This window comes from Pecten maximus, chromosome 5 (genome assembly GCF_902652985.1).
Source record: "Pecten maximus chromosome 5, xPecMax1.1, whole genome shotgun sequence".
Classification (NCBI taxonomy): domain Eukaryota; kingdom Metazoa; phylum Mollusca; class Bivalvia; order Pectinida; family Pectinidae; genus Pecten; species Pecten maximus.
This window is the reverse complement of record NC_047019.1, coordinates 16,568,036-16,588,751: the sequence shown is the minus strand read 5'-3', so window position 1 is coordinate 16,588,751 and position 20,716 is coordinate 16,568,036. Positions and strand designations below refer to the sequence as shown.

Sequence of the window (20,716 nt, the reverse complement as noted above, 5' to 3'; positions counted from 1 at the left end):
GATGGCTACCTGTCGGCCATGTTGTTTTCCGATTGGTCTCAAAATGCAATATGCATAACTAGGCACCAAGGGGAACCCACATATGAAATTTGAGAAAGATCCCTTCAGTACTTTCGGAGGATTAGCGATAACAAGAATTGTTTACGGACGGACGGACGGACGGACGACGGACCACGGACGCAGGGCGATTTGAATAGCCCACCATCTGATGATGGTGGGCTAAAAATAAAAACAAATGATACCATTCATCCACATGTAACATATCTGCCAGACTAGCACCATACAACTATCAGGACTAGAGGAGTTATCTCCCTTGGTTATGAGATAGTTATCAAATGTACTAGCAAATATTCTAGTAAAAGCCAAGTTTAGAGATTACACAAACATTTATACCCATTCATGTATCTGCAGGAATGTCAATAGTAGTCTAATACTACTGGTATACTACAAATAAGCCCTATCCATATGTTTTATCACTTAAAATTAGGGGTGTGGCCTGGGCTTATTTGGGGAACAAATATATATGGTATGTTCAAAAGAATTATCTATGCAATGCAGTTCAAATATCAGATATATAAAACATTTACATCTAAATTGAACCTGCATGAGACCCAATAAATATAAATTTTGCTACCAGTCAAAGATGGACAGTGAGAATCACAAGCAAAATATATAGATCCTGCTATTATTGCAAATGTACCAGCAAATATTCTATATTCTATATTCGAAGTCCCTTCGACCAGTGTAAAATTTCAGTATTTGATTCATTCTCAAGTTTTCATCTCGTGTGACCTAAAAATCATTAAAGGGTTTAGATTAGTATCACGATCAGCCATCACCACCACGACAACCACGAGACAGTAAACATAAAAACTTTAGCAGTTATCTAATTTAAAGGAGGGTTCCTTCATTTGAATAAAGTTAATGTTGTCAAAATTTAACTTACTGGAAAATATGTATATTTTCCAAGTAGTTAAAGTCATAATCTTTACATTAATAGGATAGTTTTACTCTCAAGATAAACCAAAGTTCTTCGAGTATTAAGTCTTGAAATGTTTTAATTCGCCCCAAGTATCACTATTTACCGCAAAGACATATGGTTTTGTATAGGCTACACATTTTCCTGTACATTTCGGTGTTTATTTCATTACTTGTAGACACAAACACTCATATAATTATCGTTCGGACATAGATTTGATCAATAGAAATTGTGCATGTTTCTGATGTTCGAACGAAGGAATGCCCCTTTAAGTGTTTTTCATACTTAAAGCATTGTACTAATTTATGACTGTGTACAATTACATATCTATGTTGCTTTTCTATGCAAGCTTTTTGGGTGTGATAATTCATCATAAAGCTAATTTGTTTAAAATTCGGATATACTCACAACTTTGAGCACACTAAAATATAAAATATGCAGTAATCTCCATTTTAATCTTTCTAGTACCATATTTATCTTAAAAACAAGTCCCTTCGACCAGTGTAAAATTTCAGTATTTGATTCATTCTCAAGTTTTCGTCTCGTGTGACCTAAAAATCATTAAAGGGTTCGGATTAGCCAACCCAACACTGAGCATCCATGCTTTTCACTAAATACATCTACATGTATACTATGCATTTGTCCCAGGATTTCCCTAGCCTGCAAAGATATGGTTAAATCCTTACTTCTCTATATGCATAATTGCAATATACAGTGCCCAGGCATAAAAGTTGTACCCAACAGCTAGCAATGGTGGTGATCGTGGCAATGACGCTCAGTACAATAATCACGTGTTATTGTACCATCACCATGGTAAAACAGCCTATATATAGAGAACACTGTTTTCAAAGTGAGGCCAAAATGTGTATGCATCATTTAAAGTTTTTAAAATACAATTTGTGCCTGTCTGTAACACTTGATCCAAGTGTTTCTTCAAATCCTACTGTAATCCTTAGCAAGTTCTACTAAACAGAAAATTCAAGATCAGCCAAAGAAAATGAAAGTAATATTTGCAGTATCAAAGCTTGTCCTCTAATAACCATAACTTGAGCTGGTAACTGATGAGTAGTAAGAAGTCAATTTCAGGGTCATATTGAAAAATAGAAAAATGGTCTGATCTGGCACCAAAGGTTGGAATCAAAAACATTCTATAGGGCATGCATTCAGATGCATGGTTACTTGAGCAAATCTGTTGGAGATTGCTTCAATACCTTTATGTCTGGTTGAAAGCAATCATGTTTCTTGGTGGCTTTCACTTAGCTTCTGCACAAATATCACAAGATTTATCAGTTTCTACAATGTACTTCTAAGCGGTGATTTTTTTTGTCTCCTACATCTCACATTTATTGTGTGGTTCAGGATTATACCTTATCTTACTTTGCCTTGCCGCATGTTCCAGGTGAACCTGTTTAATTTGATGAATACATGTACACTGTACACAAACTGCCAGAGACTTTTAAAGGATCACTTGAGTAAAATTCAGTGAGGTGATCATGGTTTATAACTGTCTATGGTATTGGTATAAGAGACCCACAGGTCTTAACAGTCACACGAGTTTCCCAAGGAGACTATATAGCTAACTTCAATATATATCCTTAACCACTACACCACTTACAAATCTGACTTTTAGCTATCTAACATACCATAGTTCCTGGCTGCAATACCATACAACAGATTCCGACGGTTTGTAATTTTCTTGAAAGCACGCATGTTTCGGTTTAACTCTTTTGATGCAATAAATTCAAAATCCACAATGCTTTTACTGCCAATACTGGTTGAAGAGTTCAGAACACTATGTGTTGGATCAGTCGCGCTTGATAGACTTTTCAGTCCATTAGAACAATGTCTGGAAGAAACCTTTGGCAACTGCATTCCTGGGAATGTGTTTACCTTAAGCTTCTGTCTGTTAAGAGGGGTTTTCAATTTTACAGATGGCATTAGTAAGTTCTTTCCTTGAACATTGATGGTGCAGTATTTTTTGGCCTCTTTTGAAGGATCTGTCAATGTCTGTGTGTGTGTTTTACGTGGCAATACTGTAGATGTAACATATACCTTAGGCTGATTCAACGACGGAGCAGTAGGTACCTTAAGGAAGGTAGATGAAGCATATCGAGTGCCAGAAGAATTCACACTTGCACTACCTGATCCTGTTTTTGTCCTAATATTGGGTATATACGGAGGGTAAGAAGCATCCTCATTCAAATTGTTTTCTGATAAAAATCTGTGTTTACAACTTTGCGAGCATTCTGGGTCTTCTATATGTCCATTTCTCCAACGTAATCTATTTATCACAACATAACAAGAGGAACGAAGACGTGGATCAGATTTCACCTCTTTTGACAATATGACTGTATTTGGTATCTTCTGATTTGAATTATCAGCTGGACAACTGATTTTTGATTTCTTCCATTCAGAATAATTGAAAGCCTTAAGCTTGTCTGCTGTATCTTTCTCATGGATGTTGACAATATCTTGAATGGACATGTTATGACTATGTGATTTAAGAGAGAAAACAGATTGAATTTTGAAGGGTAAAAATGACTCATTCTGCTGAGTGGGAACCGCAGTTGACAAGGGCCCAGGTAGTTGATGAGGCTGATGCAATTGCTGTGAATCAACAGAATTTACATCATACTCGTTTGAGGTAGCCATGTCCGTGAACGTCCCAAATGAGTGTTTACGCTTTCTAGAAGCACCATCTGTCAAGTACATTGTCCCTGTTGTAGTCCTGCTCAGTGACTGTGGACAATGATTTTGGAATTCCATTGGATTGGTCAAGTGATCTTTGATTTGAGACTCCGTAGAAGTACACACAGCATCATCTACTGGTTCCGATTTTATCCTGACTGTACATGTATTTCCAACTACTGCAGAAGCAAGTTCATCGTTGCTGCTAAATGGCTCAGTTTTGATATGGACTTGATTTCGAGGATGTTCATGATTATAATCAGCTTCATTCGACTGCTCAGTTTTTATCACCGTTTTAATGGTATGCATAGATTCTGAAGATTGGTTTTGTGATGAAGACGGGATACAATCAAGGCCTGTCTCAGTAATTAGAGATGGTGTTGTCATCATTGGTACTTTTTTCATGTGCCGCTTCGATTTCTTGCATGTCCTTTTTACTTTTTTTGGAATACTTCCCTGTTTCAATATTTTGGTATCCTTCACTGCAGTTTGAACCTTTAATGAAGAACATCCTCTACCTTTCACTGTTCTTTTAACTTTTGGCAGAGAAATGTCTGTATCATTCACTGCAGTTTGATCATTTGATGTAGAACCAACATCTGTCTCTGTCCATTCTGGCATTGAGGGAGTGTTGTCATGATCAATCAAGTACTTTATAAGGCTGTCCTCATTTGCTAGTAATGACATCTGTGAGCATGTTACAGGCAATCCATCGACAGAGGTTATATCACAATGTGACAAACACTTCGGATCTGAAACACCAATGGGCTGTCTCCTAAGATTTGATCCCATCAACATAGGGAGGTCTTCGTCAGTGGTTGTTTGGACTTCTGAACTTTCTCCAGGACCACAAGATTGGTGGACAATCTCATTAGTACCTTGTCTGTTTGCTTCACTGACAGTGATTTGATGACTTGATGTATCTTGATTGTAAACAGATGTGGAAACTTCACTTGTGGATGAGTCAATTTTAGGTATATCAGATACATGCATTATGTTGTTTGGATTGTTCAATTCAGATGTCACTGACTTTTCAACAACTATCTGCTGTGGTGTCTCCATTTTCTTGTCAGATCCAGAAACAGTTGATTGAGGAATGGGTGTTGCTTGGAATTCAATAGAAGATTTTGTGTTTTTAATGTCAGATCCAGATGATGTAGAAATGGATGTCTCTTGTAGTTCAATGGGAATCGCAACGAACATCTGAGGTTCAGAAACAACTAATCCCAGACAAGATTGTCCATTCTTTTCAGGCATGGAAGGCTTGGCATGGCTGTTATCAGGTAAACTACTCTTTGGTAACAAATTTCCTTCACACTCTAAAACATTAAGCATTGACTGGTCTACAAAACAGGAATTATCATATTTAAAAGCCATGTCACCACATTTTGAAGATAAAGAGTTCTCCGAGCCATGGGGTGACACTTTTCTCGGATTAGATGTGTCAGGTGTGTCATCTGTTTCTGTTAACGTTGTTGGGTTTACTAAACAGTCTGTAGATGACACAGTGTTTTTAGTTGTGATCGGCATGTCAAGATATTTCACATTTTCTTGTTGTGAAGTAATGGATTTCTCTGGTAACATTTTTATCACAGCACCAATGTTTTGTATGTTTTCTGAAGTAACGGCAGGTTGAGAATTCTCATGAGACACATCTGACAAATTCTCAATCTTGACATTGGAATCCAGGGATTCTCTTTTCCGTTGTGATTTTTTAACTGGTCTTACACTCAAAATGCCAAAACCATTCCTGAACATGGTGGGAGATTTAGAATCCTCAATACGCTTGATTACATCATTTTGTCCTTGCTGAATGTGTCCTTTGTCATGTAGATCCAAGTAATCACAATGCAAATTAGTGATGTCCTGGATTTTTTTCTTTGAGTGACATGGTCTGTTTCTGTCAGCTAAATGACATCCTTCATCAAACTTGTGAAGACATCCATCATCTCCAAACATCCAAAGATCAGTATTACTGAAAACAGAAATGACCAAATAAGTACAGTACATCATCAGCATACCATAAATATCATATCACTAGTTTACATAGAAGTAGAAAGCGCAGAGGGATCTTGACATCCACCATTGAATTATCTTTATTGAGTCTATTATAAGATTGATCTTTTCTCTACTTTCTCATCATCATCTATCCCATCATTTGAAAAAATAACAATAACAAATTTTAACTGTCATAATCCAAAATTGCTGCCTACAGGCTTTTTGTTTTCCTTATCAGGCTCAACATTTAATGGGTAAAACTAGGAACCAAGGGGAACAGACATATGAAGTTTGAGAAATATCATGCTATTATTTCTCAAGAAAAAGCGATAACAAGCTTCAACTGTAAAAACTCAAGATGGCTGACATGTCAGTGAGGGCAGTGCAATGTGTACGAGTCTATACCTGAACTTATAACCCAAATCATACACTGACATAGAATTACTACGTATGTGCTGCAAACAATTACACTATGACCTTAATTGACCATAACATTAGCAACTTTTTAAAATACCTACTGCACATTTGTATTTCAAAGAGTATCACTATGCATATGATATCTAAGAATATTTCCCTTCTGTAATATAAGGACCCAAGCAATTAACAGCCCAAAAAGCACTCAGAAAAAACCTGAATATGCTTTTCTGTACTTTTCTCTTCTTTCCTTTTTTTCCTTTTAATCATTTATAACGTTGAGAATCTACACAAAACAAGAGGCACAATGAGCCCGCATCAATCACCTGGCTCTACAGCAACTTCGAAGTTGATCTCAGTCATTTTTGCAGATACTATGCTGATGACCACTTTATTCAAATATCAGAGAAAACTAGATTTACTTACTAAGTATGTCAATAAATTTTCTAGTACAGTGTACTTCATTCCAGCATACTATTGGCCTAATATCAGGTCTCGGAGTCTCTTGGCTATCAAGATATTATTGTTATAAGATTTAAGCCCATTTGACCCCTGTGAACTTAAATGTCTGTAAAGGTAATTCATTTGAACAGACTTGGTAGCCCTTCACCCTAGCATGCTAGTTAAGGTGATTACATTGTACATGTTCTGTGTCTGTAGCACAACAAGGGGCCGCGGTGGCCGAGTGTCTCCTATTACAATATTGGTGCTTTTTTTTCAAACTCAAAAAAATCCACAGAAGGTGATATAGCTGTCGCAATGCGTGTCTTTGGAGTCAAACATGTCATGGACTGTACTTGATAAACAGGACAATTAAGACTCTCCAACCCACTCATGTTCTGTCACCAAAGAAAACCAGACACCACTGACTTTTGGCAGCACTGATTGGTTCCTGGCTTTAAGTCTTTATAAATTCAACTGAGCTACAAAACTCACCTCTTAATGCCATAATTATATATAAATCATAACCATAATTTTGGCATAAACATAAAACATTATTAAAGAACTCATAAAAACTGTTAATATAATATATTAGGAATAATATATGCCCCATTCAATTCTCATATTTTAACATGTTGCTGTGTCTGAACACAATGTATTTTGGTGACCTGATGTAAAATTACATAATATATGTCTGCTTGATATTATGTAATTATAACTATTCTGTACTAGTAAAAAAGTGTAGCTAGATTATATGTAGCTATAGTGGTAACAATAGTCTGGCGTAATCTATGTATAGTAATTTATAAGGATACAGTATAACTACAGGAACATGTCTAGACGTCGTATACATGATAAAATCAGCCGGAAACACCTATATAAGCTAGCTAACGTTAGGCCTAAATATAAGACTAGACGCGAACGTGTCTCTAGACTAGATCTGTGTTATATAATATATTAGACCAATAAATAACATTGGTGTTGGGGTCAGAAAAAACTCTGCGATATCGCATCTTTATCAGTGTATCCATTTTAGGTAATTGGTCATGGTTTATCTTGAGCATAACTAACTTTAAATAGTGTGTGACTGCAAATAAACGCACAAACTGATAAACAGCTTATATTACAGCCACCTGGCATACTACAATTTCTACTTTTGCGTTGCTCGTCTACCATCTCTGGTTTAAGAAAGTCAATATTTTTATCTCAGAATCAAAAGTATCTCAATTGTTACCTCATTGCAACAGGTACATTAATTAGTAGCCGTCAGGAAGACGCAAGAACCTCGGTAAACAGTAAGCGTGCAGTGTCTCCTGCGAGTGACAGCCATCTTTGAAAAGTCGCTATTACCTCCCTTGCATTGATAGATTCTAGAGTTACTCCCCCTCGCAGTATTCAATCCATTATAAAGTTTCGACAGCTTATGGATTGCTTCTTCATTAATTTCCAATACTGCATTTTATTAAATTTAAATTGTTATACATAACTGACCGTGATAATGATGGATGGGTTTGGTTACTGCAAACCGAAGTATTATAGTGATATGGATGTTAGAGGTTTTCAGCCTGCATCCATTACTTTGCCATCGAATTTTAACCCGATAAAAATATTATATATTAACCAATCAATCTATCAATCAATGATATGCTTTCCGAATCTGTTTGGCTTTTGATAATCATAAACATCATGGTCATATATTTCCAGGTTACATATAGGTAACAGACGAAAGCATAAGACGGAGTCTAAAGTCAAACATAACGAACACAAACTGAAGCCTAATACATCACAAATATATTATACATCCATTAAAGATGTATGGATTATGATACTTGTTTCTGACGTTCATGTCTAGGTGACCATAGAGAATCGGCCGAGGTGTTCACTTGTGTATATAGCACATTTTTAGAGGGTTTTTTTTTTGGGGGGGGGGCTAGATTAAATTCGGTAAATATGACAACCCCCTTGGTTCATTATATGGAACCAGAGACATATATACAGATGGAACACGGGGTTGTTATTTTTACCGAATTTAATCTAGCCCACAAAACGTCTGAAAATGTGCTAAGGTCCAAATACACGTAAACTGTATCAAATTATCACATCCCTGTAGTAGAGACTGTAGTAATTTCCAGGTTGTTGTAAAGCTAATCATGATTATATCACCCATTCAAACGGAATAGATAATGATCTAAATCCATTGGTGATATATATTACCCTCATCTTTATAGTGACGTCAGGTATTCCGTCTGAATATATTACCGCACATCTAAACAGTTACCAGTAAACGATTACGTAATACAACTCCATTTTGGTGTCACCTAATCGCTTTGTTATATCACTTAAATATAAATTTAAAGTTAAACGGCACCCATGACCACGAGAATGTGGACAGAGTCTTTATTCTCGAGTTCCCACTCATGACCATTGCAATTACCACCAGAGACATCGATTGAGCAAGTCATATGGAAAATTTGTTGTCAACTGCATTCATTCTTTATGTCAGCATAACATCGATCCACTCCTTCAGGAAATGCCGCTTAGATCTTGAAGCGTGCCTATTTTACCCTAAGTCGTGACCAGTTTCACATTTACATTCAATGACCATATTTAACCATTACATTTAACCCAAATCCCTGAAACATGCTATTCGTCTTCGTATTTTCTGTTCAACGACAAATCATCCAGATGTTTTGCTGATCTTATTTGTTCTAAGATTGGGATTTAAAAACTGACGTAATGAAATCAAAATTCTACCCCAAACGAAGGCAATATATGTATATATACAAACACGTAGATTTACGAACTTTTACTACATCGACAACACCCACACTTGATGCGAAACTTGGAAACTGGCCATAATTTCTGTTTTGACAAAAGCGCGAGGCTCCTCAATTATCTATAGGTACATCCGAATGATACTGTCATGTGCAAATTTCTAAACATTTCACTTTTATTCCCTAAGTCATAAGAACCCTACTTCAAGACCACGTAACATTTACTATTCCAGCTACCACATCTATATGGTACTGGCCAACTTCAACAATTTGAAGGAGAAATGCCAGAGGGGAGTGGAAATGGTGATTTCATAAAAAACAGACATTTTCTGTGTATATTTGGCTCTACTTGGTGATGGTAAAATGACGAAAGATGGCCTATGTATGTTGAGTCAGGTGGGATAGGAGACGATGTCTGGTGAGTCTGTGGTGGGACAGGCGACGATGTCTGGTGAGTCAGTGGTGGGACAGGAGAAGATGTCTGTTGAGTCTGTGGTGGGACAGGAGACGATGTTTGGTGGGACAGGAGACAATGTCTGGTGGGTCTGTGGTGGGACAGGAGACGATGTCTGGTGAGTCTGTGGTGGGACAGGAGAAGATGTCTGTTGAGTCTGTGGTGGGACAGGAGACGATGTCTGGTGAGTCTGTGGTGGGACAGGAGAAGATGTCTGTTGAGTCTGTGGTGGAACAGGAGACAATGTCTGGTGAGTCTGTGGTGGGACAGGAGACGATGTCTGGTGTGTCTGTGGTGGGACAGGAGACGATGTCTGGTTAGTCTGTGGTGGGACAGGAGACGATGTCTGGTGAGTCTGTGGTGGGACAGGAGACGATGTCTGGTGAGTCTGTGGTGGGACAGGAGAAGATGTCTGTTGAGTCTGTGGTGGGACAGGAGACGATGTCTGGTGTGTCTGTGGTGGGACAGGAGACGATGTCTGGTGAGTCTGTGGTGGGACAGGAGACGATGTTTGGTGGGACAGGAGACGATGTCTGGTGAGTCTGTGGTGGGACAGGAGACGATGTCTGGTGAGTCTGGTGGGACAGGAGACGATGTCTGGTGGGACAGGAGACGATGTTTGGTGGGACAGGAGACGATGTCTGGTGAGTCTGTGGTGGGACAGGAGACGATGTCTGGTGAGTCTGTGGTGGGACAGGAGACGATGTCTGGTGTGTCTGTGGTGGGACAGGAGACGATGTCTGGTGTGTCTGTGGTGGGACAGGAGACGATGTCTGGTGTGTCTGTGGTGGGACAGGAGACGATGTTTGGTGAGTCTGTGGTGGGACAGGAGACGATGTCTGGTGAGTCTGTGGTGGGACAGGAGACGATGTTTGGTGGGACAGGAGACGATGTCTGGTGAGTCTGTGGTGGGACAGGAGACGATGTCTGGTGAGTCTGGTGGGACAGGAGACGATGTCTGGTGAGTCTGTGGTGGGACAGGAGAAGATGTCTGTTGAGTCTGTGGTGGAACAGGAGACAATGTCTGGTGAGTCTGTGGTGGGACAGGAGACGATGTTTGGTGGGACAGGAGACGATGTCTGGTGAGTCTGTGGTGGGACAGGAGACGATGTCTGGTGAGTCTGTGGTGGGACAGGAGACGATGTCTGGTGAGTCTGTGGTGGGACAGGAGACGATGTCTGGCGAGTCTGTGGTGGGACAGGAGACGATGTCTGGTGAGTCTGTGGTGGGACAGTAGACGGTGTCTGGTGAGTCTGTTGGGACAGGAGACGATGTCTGGTGAGTCTGTGGTGGGACAGGAGACGATGTTTGGTGGGACAGGAGACGATGTCTGGTGAGTCTGTGGTGGGACAGGAGAAGATGTCTGTTGAGTCTGTGGTGGGACAGGCGACGATGTCTGGTGAGTCTGTGGTTGGACAGGAGACGATGTCTGGTGAGTCTGTTGTGGGACAGGAGACGATGTCTGTTGAGTCTGGTGGGACAGGAGACGATGTCTGGTGAGTCTGTGGTGGGACAGTAGACGGTGTCTGGTGAGTCTGTTGGGACAGGAGACGATGTCTGGTGAGTCTGTAGTGGGACAGGAGACAATGTCTGTTGAGTCTGTAGTGGGACAGTAGACGATTTCTGGCGAGTCTGTGGTGGGACAGGAGACGATGTCTGGTGAGTCTGTGGTGGGACAGGAGACGATGTTTGGTGGGACAGGAGACGATGTCTGGTGAGTCTGTGGTGGGACAGGAGAAGATGTCTGTTGAGTCTGTGGTGGGACAGGTGACGATGTCTGGTGAGTCTGTGGTGGGACAGGCGACGATGTCTGGTGAGTCAGTGGTGGGACAGGAGACGATGTTTGGTGAGTCTGTGGTGGGACAGGAGACGATGTCTGGTGGGACAGGAGACAATGTCTGGTGAGTCTGTGGTGGGACAGGAGACAATGTCTGTCGAGTCTGTGGTGGGACAGGAGACGATGCCTGGTGGTAATTTGTTCCACTCAAACGTAGTTTTTCTAGCCAGGGTTTCGGAATGGTGGAATGGTGTAATTGTGAAAAAAAGCTGGTGACTATGCCTGGAGTACCTAGTAAGAGGATTTTGTCTAACAGATTTCGTTATAGCAACTTTGTTGTTGACGATGTTATATAGCATGGTCTGAGGAGCATCTCTTTGTCTGTCTGCTAAGGGGCGCAATTTCAGGTGGTCCAACATTTCTGATACGCTGGATGTGCGGTTATTGTACCAATGTTTGTTTAGGATGTACATGTACCTACTCCTATATGTATACAAGGTCTTATTCCACCTGATTACATTAGTGGATATTACAACAGCCTGTCAAATGTTTCCCGTCTTGTTAAGCTCTAATATTATTGGAGTAGGATGTAGCATGCATGTGTTCTTGGCCCGAATACTGCAAAATATGGCAACGAGACGGAAAATCCTGTGTCTGAGAAAAACCAATATCTAATTTTGATCAGAGATGTACCAATAGCAATCTTCAAACAAGCAGAAACAGACCATCTGAAGCAGTAAAAATATTTTGCAAAAACAAACATGGTCTCAACTTTGTCACTCGCATAATCATCAATAGTAAAACACACACATACAACTAGGGACCAAATTGACCAATATTTCTTGACAATATAGTTACAATAGGTCCAATAGGCTTGTATCGTTCACCTATTCAGCAGCTTGTAAAGTGAAGACTACTTCGAAATCAAATTCATTTTTCTCTTCCATGAAACATGTCAAATACAATGTAATTTTTAAACCTTTGGATTTTTTTTTTATTATAACAATATGTCAGATAGCAGTTGGTCCCTGTGACGATTAAAGTTCATCAAGGTCATTTATTTGAATACATTTGATGGACCTAAATTCACTCAGCTTGCATTAATAGCTTTCAGAAAAATCTTATCCCGAGTTGTCTGCACATATTCAAAAGTAATCTAATTAACACATTTAAACAATCTTGATAGCTTTATTCAACATGCTACTTGCTCAATACCATTGCTCAGAGTTTTGTGTAATAAAAAGAAGTTGTTTAAACATTGTAACACTTTGACCATGACTTTAGAATTGTTAAGGTCATTCATTTTAACAAAGCCATAGCCTTTTATCACAGCCTAATACTGACAGAATGATGATACATAAATCTAAATTTGATTTTAAAATATTTAAGCCATACAAACTTGAAAGTAAGTCAATGTTGTTCAATGGAACTAACATGGTACCTCACGAGTCATAGACCCTGGGTCGTTTGACTTATGTGTAGAATTGTAAAAATATTTTGAAACGTTAGACCAAGGCAATTTTTTTGAACCAGCTTGGTAGCCTTTCATCCCCGCATGAAACTCGACCAGCTTAACAGATGGTTTACCAGACACAATATAGAACTGATTACATACCTATCAGTTGTTTTGTCTCTTCAAATAACACAAACACAATATTTCTAATAATAATGTTTAATCATTTGTAATCTAAAAATGTACACTTTTCCCATTAGCACTGTGAATCTTCAAACATTATTTTTCTTAGTTCAACAAGCATACAACACACTGGAAAAAAGTCTATAGATGCCTGTGTTACAATGCCTCACTGATGATAGTGGCATACTTCCCCAGCTTGGAGGACATTGCCATGTCAACAGATTTGTCGGCAAAATCTACCCGCATACCTCCGATCACAGCAGGGTCAACCTGGCAAGAGAAAAACAAAATGTGTCAAATGTTTACAAATCATTTTAACGGCTACTGTGAATAGATACAAAGAGGGCCACTGATACTAACACATGTAGCTTGAAACAACAACCTTGGGTAAAAAGGGTAATATGATTTCATGAGTGCCAAAGTACTTCACCTGTGAATCAAGTTTACATTTTAATATTCCAAATGATACAATTATGATTGACAATGTATAGTATCTAGATGTACATCATTTTTCTCCATTTATCTACGGAGGATTAAAATCTGAGATCTAAACAAAAGACTGATTGTATACTTATTTAACCTTTGTTTTTGAAGAGGTTACGGTGACATAATAACATTGTGGTAATGCAGATATGTCTACTTCATCAAGGTATATTTATAGCCAAGAAAGGAAGCCGGAATCAACAGAAGAGCCAGTACTAATCCATTGAAGCAATACAAAATACCTTATTTATTAAAACAAAAGACATGCAGCATAAACACAGTGGTTAAAGGATGGAACTATGACATGTCTGTCACTAAATTTTGGCAGATCTCTCCAGTTTCTATCTCCCATTTAGTACACATTCTAAATGCTGGGGCTCTACTGCCTTGCTGTATGGTTGAGTTCTGTCTAAAATCTCCTCAATCAGCTGACAAGGGTATAGTCAGTTTGTTTCCTGCCTTTCTAAAAACTCATTTATTTGTATTAAGACAGTAAAATATTTTCGAATAGCCAGATTTTAAACACTGGGCTATGTACTAGTATATATGTCCTGAAATGTCTCTCTACGACTAGATTGTAAGTTGGTGGTCCACAGCACTGTACACTTACCTTCATGGATAGCTGTAAGCTTTCACCCTTCTTCAGGAACCCAGACAGGATTTTTGTAAGTTCTTTCTGAGTAGCAGCATCCAGAGTCTGGAGATACCAAGAATACGTCGTATAGAATTCTATCACATAAGTTTATTACATCATCTATTACACAGTAGTCATAATGTAGGTAGTCTACTGGTAGTATTCGTAATTGAGATATACAATGATAAGTATGTACTGACCTTGGCTACAGTTACGGTACATGACACTAATCCTCGTTCGGCTGCCATGATGGTGCTAAAGGAGTCGGCAACAGCACCGAGTTTGTTAAGTCGTCCATTATCTGCCATAGCTCCTAAAAACCAAGGAAAGAAAACAGAGTAAATTCCCTTCCTTTTGTCCAAATTCTCATGCTCAAATCCTACCAGTAGATTGTCTACAAAACTGAGAATGAACCTACAGTCTTTTAACGTCAAGATGACAGGGATGACTACTGATGAAATAATTTCAGGTTTATTAAATATATTCAAGATTTACCATATCACCAACTTCATAACGTCAAGATTACTTAAAAGTAATAATCATATCCTTAACTGTACCAACGTGTACATTTTTTTTTTGTTGAGGTTTTTTTTTTTTTTTGGGGGGGGGGGGGGGGGGGGATTTTCAGTAGAATATTCTCATCTTATATAATATGTGAACTGTCTTTTTTTATGTACATGCTTATCATAAATTACCCATTTGTTGTTGTTTGTTGCTTTAAAAAAAATTAATATATGATGGATGCTGACTTTTATCTTAACACATGAATACACACTGGTAATCATATCAAAACACAGACGGAAAGCTTTACATAAATTTAATAAAAAATTCCATTAAGTACCCAACTTAACCAGTTTTTAAAAGACATCCTTCTTTTTTGAGATTAAAGCTTCCTCAAACAAGTATCAAAAGTACATAATGATTACAAGAAAATTGCAAAAAGAAATTGTGTTGTACATACCAAATAGATTTGTAGTCATTTCAGAGTACTTTCCCTTATCTGCTACTGTTTTGAGGATAACTGAAAAGCAAAAATAATGTATATATACAATGAATCGAAACAACTTAATTAATCATTAATTATATAAATTAATCATTAATTATATATATTGTTCATTAATTACACTGTTCTAAAAAGTGTAACCAATTTTGGTAATGTTCTATTTGTTAAAGTTTGCAAAGATGGCTACCTTTTGCCCATGCATGTATTAGATGCTTGATATGGTAACAATTTTCATAGTCAGATATGTCTGCCTATGTATATATACATATACATTTTGTGCGATGAAAAAAAGTCATGGCATTTCCATTCAATTTTCATTTCCTTTATAGAAAACTTCATGTTTCATAGTTTGTTTAAAAGGTATGACTGAGAAGAATTTATATTTAAACAGAACTATAAATTATGACCTGTATATTTTATTGTCTCTAAAGCCCATAATGTGTAGGCTCAAATGTCTTTATATTTGGAGTTCAGTTTTACTGGAATCAATAATCTTTCAGCCATTACCTTTTTTGTCCTGAACTTTCTGAGTTGGATCATAGAGGAAATCTTTAAGTTTGATGTCTGTAGACAGTGCCTTCTGCAAATGCGAACAAGACAGTGTGTTTTAAGACTAAAGCAAAAATAAAGAGACATATATACTGACTACAATGACAATACACCCTTCCTTTAAAACTGACAATAAGGTTACAAAACTGTTGTCAGACCTAATAAATTAATTTATGTAAAATTTCATTCTGAAAAATACACAAATAATAAAATTCATAAAATTGGATTTTCCTTAAAAATATAAATCAAATAAAGTCAATTGTGTCTTAAAATAGTTTACAGATCATATTGAAGAATGAAAATGATTTACATGATATCAAAGTTTTATTATAATGAACATCAGAGATCCTTTGTAAGAATGTTAAGTCATCACAGGAAATTTATTACCTAGTAATATTTATGTATGTTACAGCACATCAACTCTGAAAACCAATCGTAAAGTAGAGATCTTGTTCAAGTTATCAAAAGCCTTACTGTTACATTGCTTTACTTACAGAAAGAGAGCTGAGGTCTTTTTCTACAGCATCAAGTGCCTTCTTTTTGGAAGCTGCAGAGTAAAGAGCTGAAGCATATCTTCCCTCAACACCATACACCTGGACTGGAGGCTATTAAAAATCAATTAAAACATTGATAAATATATCATTATATATATATATACAAATGTATATATATGGGGCAAAGAAGTTATTCAAACAGTGTGAACAATAAGGCTTGTTAAATTTTCGAGGCAATCCGCCCCTTTATCAAAACACAAAAAATTACAAATACAATCACATAATATATATAAGAAGTACTGGAAATACAATAAAATACAATAAGAATAATGTTTTAGTAACTGGAGAAACCACAATGAACCCTTCGGCAAATGTGGGCCAAAGGCGGATACTAGCGTGACTGCATCATGTTCAACACTAGAACGCTATGCGACCAACGGCAGAGATACTTGAATTCCCCCGCACGTGAAAGTATATCGAAGAGTTCAAAGACGATTCGTCCCTAAATACTGCTAGTGGATGACATTGCATTGATATCAGATTTCAGAATAAAAAATGTTGCATTATCGTCTCTTCAGTGATTGATTAAATATCGTGTACAAGTCTGTAAAACTTTAGAAAAATATGTTTTAGATCATTAGAATTATAGAGAGTGGTGTGAAAAAACTACTACAAATATTTATCAAGACTGAAAATATAAAAAATACGAATGCCGAAGTGTCCCTACAGGACGCTACGGGAAACAGACGATTCGGGCCAACTCGGACCAAGATGCTGTTGCATGATGGCGGGAGGCGACTAAATGTGAGTCTCAAAGAGCAACAATGAATAGATGCCCCAAAAAGTACAGCAATTACTGTTCATATTACTTCTTTGACCCATATATTATATATATATATATGAATTGATATTTTACAATTTACTTGTCTGTACTGTCGTTATTACTACTCGACATATATATATATGAAATGATATATGAACATCAGTGATTTTTTTTCCTGTCGACTTTAAACTAAGGTACTTTCCTCTTACAAAGCTTTTCAAATCAGTTTTTTTTTATTATCTTGACCCACATTTTTCCCCAACAGCAATAAAAATAGATATGAATCCCATCACAAACTTTCATCGAATCCATTTCTTCTTTAATTTATAAATTTTATCACTCTGACAATAGGCTATTAGCATACCCGGGTAATATTGAAATGTTGAATCACACAAGGTTCATGTGTCGTTATATCATAAAATCCCAAATTTCTAATTTTAAATTAATAAAATTCCTAATGAAAAAACATTGGCACTATTGGAAAGTAAAAAACACTCACTTACCCATACATATATATATACTTTAGTAAATAATCCTATATGTGATATATATACAGTACATATAAATGTACTTTCTTTTGTTTCATATTACAATCAAGATAAACAGATTCCTGTTACAATTTTATATGATTTACAATATCAATTAGCTTGTCAGCATAATCAACAGCTGTCATGAATAACCCCTTGGAGAATCATAAAGCTTTCATTTATATATAAATTTTACATGTCATATTCATATTGTACCGTATATATATTATTACATTTGTACCTACCTTTACCATCTGATGTTTCATTACTGTTGTACTAAATCGCCTCACCTATAAAAAAAAAGTTGAAAGTTAAAAAATTCAAATACATGTAAAAATTGGAATTACTAAGTAACATATAATGAGACAAATTAAATTACTAAGATTTAAAACCATTTTAAGTTCTTTAACCATTAACAGTATATAACTTATTTACAATAATCATACAGGCCAATGAGGCCATGATCATGATCAGCAGTAAAAATTTATAGTGATACCAAGCATTTCTAAATTGTCTATTGCCAGGTATTAAGTCAGATCCCTTTCCTCCATCAGGGCTTCCATATAGACTCTTAATGTTTTTTAACTCCTTGTCCCAAAATGAGATTTGCCGCTTGAAATTGAAGGGACATGGTCTGGATCTATCTGACATAGTCTTGAACCTACAGATTTCTTAAGAAATAAGTATTTGACTCATGATATTGCCTAAATCAAAGGGTCAACTGCACATTTTTCTACATAAATACTACATCATTAAAATATCACCACCATTTAATTTTTTGCTTTTGCATTTTTTTTCACAAGAATTTCACTGATTTAAAATGACAACTCATGAGGTTAATCTAGACCGATATTACTACCAAAATTAGGTAGTATTCCCCACTGATGATGTTTTCTCTTTTGAATAAAAACCAATTCCCCATTAAGAAAAATCCCCAAAAAAGGGGAAAAATTCTCCAAAAAAAATGTAAAGTTTATTGTAGCAAATTAAAGAAAAGTTATAAAATGTTAAAATTTAAAGAACAATTCAAGACAAAGCAGCCCTAATATTACTTCATTTCCCCTAAATTTCATAATGGGTAGCATTTCCCAAATACTTGACTAACCCCTGCAATGTTAACTTGTGACAAGGAAAAGTTGCCCATTTGTCGCAATGCTATATATATCCCAGGCTTAAATGCAAGATAACCTCACATGTACATGATATTGTTTGTACAATTCATGATCAATATACTGCAAGATAGTTGAATTATATAATTAGTTAGTTATACCCTTTATATTACTCCTAGGTTTTGTCTCACTAACTTTAGTAAACATATATATGTACCGGTAAGTGTACATGTTTTATCGGCATTCATTGCAAGATTTAATTTGTAACAGCTCTAAATCTGGTGGCTTTTCTTTCTTTCTATATTATTACTGGCAAATTTTTCCTCTCGGGACTACCCTACATGCCTCATTTTTGGCCTAAATAGTTGATCATATGTGTTCACACCTGTGACGAAGGTTTTGGGTTCTGTCTCCTGGCCAATATGGCAAGCCGTTTGGGTTTTTACATGTACCTATTAAATACAGATATCTGTATTCAAAATAAAGATATCATTATTAATATAAAAATTAAAGATATCTTTAATTCAAATAGAGATATCTTTAATTGAAATAGATATATCTGTATTTGAATTAAAGATATCTCTATTTAAAATACAGATATCTCTAATTAAACACGAAATAGAGATATCTCTAATTCAAATACAGATATCTCTAATTCAATTAAAGATATCTTTATTTCAATTAGAGATATCTGCATTTCATTGTAAATAAAGATATCTGTATTTAAAATAAAGATATCTTTAATTCAAATACAGATATCTTTAATTCAAATACAGATATCTCTAATTCAATTAAAGATATCTCTATTTCAAATACAGATATCTTTATTTTAAATACAGATATATCTCTATTTGAATTAAAGATATCTTTATTTGACATGAAATAGAGATATCTGTATTTAACCATCAAATAGGAAAAACGACTGCTCCCTTGATTCTCCCTTTTGCGCATGACGGAAGTAAAGCAGTAGTGACGCAAAGAGATATCTGAATTTGAAATAGAGATATCTGTAATTTAAAAGAAGATATCTCTATTTTCAGTAGAAATAGAGATATCTGTATTTAAATTAGACATATCTTTATTTAAATAGAGATATCTTTATTTAAATTACAGATATCTCTAATTAAATAGAGATATCTTTAATTAGATAGAGATATCTTCATTTCAATAGGTAAAAACCCAAATGGCTTGCCATAGGCCAAGACAGGGTTATCAACAGTTTAATTGTTTATAGGACATTTAACAATTCCGAACCAGTCGATAACAAATTTATAAGTTGACTTATATGGAGTTAGTTAAAAAATTTTAAATCCTTTTATGTTTTAACAGTCCATTTATCTAAAACACTTATCATTTTTAGTTACTTTATTCAAAATCTTATCGCTATAATTATCAATGTACACAATTACTTCGCTTCATTATATGTTCTCAATATTCAATGGGTATCTAATCTATTCAATGTGAGAAGTCTAGCTGATTTTGTCAAGTACACTACTGTGAAGCATTATATTGTAAAATATTATGCATTTCAAAGGTTAATACATTAATTAGTAATACTACTTGTAAATCTAATAGTTTTTTTCCTATATACTGAGCCTCAAATTCTGCAGATCAAGGTCTAGACCTATAGAGTAAATTTCGTTTTGAACAGACTTGAACAGTGCATGTGTACATGTTTGTGCAAGGTCAAACTTTCAGCAGCATAATTGCGAACTAGCATGAGACTGAAACATTCAAAATATAGCAAAGCTGAAAACCGAATAAAATAGTTAAGCTTTGTATAAGGTATTTTTACAATAACAAAACGTAGTAAGTAGGAAAAATGAGAAAATACTTACCCCTTGTCCAAATTTTAACGAAGCCATGTTGATAGAGGCCGGTGGACTGACTCATATAAACGTTTAAATTCAAGTCGACACAAATGAGAAGGATA

At 36.3% G+C, this 20,716-nt stretch overlaps 2 protein-coding genes across 2 annotated transcripts; both read right to left on the bottom strand.

The window, feature by feature from the left end:
* Window positions 1-1,040: 1,040 nt before the first annotated feature.
* LOC117327328 lies at window positions 1,041-7,855 on the bottom strand. The gene is made up of 2 exons (XM_033884258.1): window positions 7,755-7,855; window positions 1,041-5,642 (listed from the first exon to the last, which is right to left on the bottom strand). Exons 1-2 carry the CDS (start codon window positions 7,757-7,759, stop codon window positions 2,606-2,608), a joined length of 3,042 nt encoding a protein of 1,013 aa, XP_033740149.1. The 5' UTR covers window positions 7,760-7,855; the 3' UTR covers window positions 1,041-2,605.
* A 5,326-nt stretch (window positions 7,856-13,181) lies between these two features.
* LOC117327326 (ATP synthase subunit O, mitochondrial-like) lies at window positions 13,182-20,713 on the bottom strand. The gene is made up of 8 exons (XM_033884256.1): window positions 20,622-20,713; window positions 17,920-17,964; window positions 16,325-16,435; window positions 15,789-15,861; window positions 15,240-15,299; window positions 14,479-14,591; window positions 14,255-14,341; window positions 13,182-13,431 (listed from the first exon to the last, which is right to left on the bottom strand). The coding sequence occupies exons 1-8, from the start codon at window positions 20,646-20,648 to the stop codon at window positions 13,318-13,320; spliced, it is 630 nt and encodes a 209-aa protein (XP_033740147.1). The 5' UTR covers window positions 20,649-20,713; the 3' UTR covers window positions 13,182-13,317.
* Window positions 20,714-20,716: the final 3 nt, after the last annotated feature.

What these genes read in the sequence shown, in the direction of transcription:
- LOC117327326 (XM_033884256.1), bottom strand. Translation starts at nt 20,648, where the DNA reads ATGGCTTCGTTAAAATTTGGACAAGGG. An exon ending in CGTTAAAATTTGGACAAGGG is followed by an intron (nt 17,965 to 20,621) that starts GTAAGTATTTTC and finishes TTTTTTTTATAG; the next exon opens with GTGAGGCGATTTAGTACAAC. An exon ending in AAGACCTCAGCTCTCTTTCT is followed by an intron (nt 15,862 to 16,324) that starts GTAAGTAAAGCA and finishes TCGCATTTGCAG; the next exon opens with AAGGCACTGTCTACAGACAT.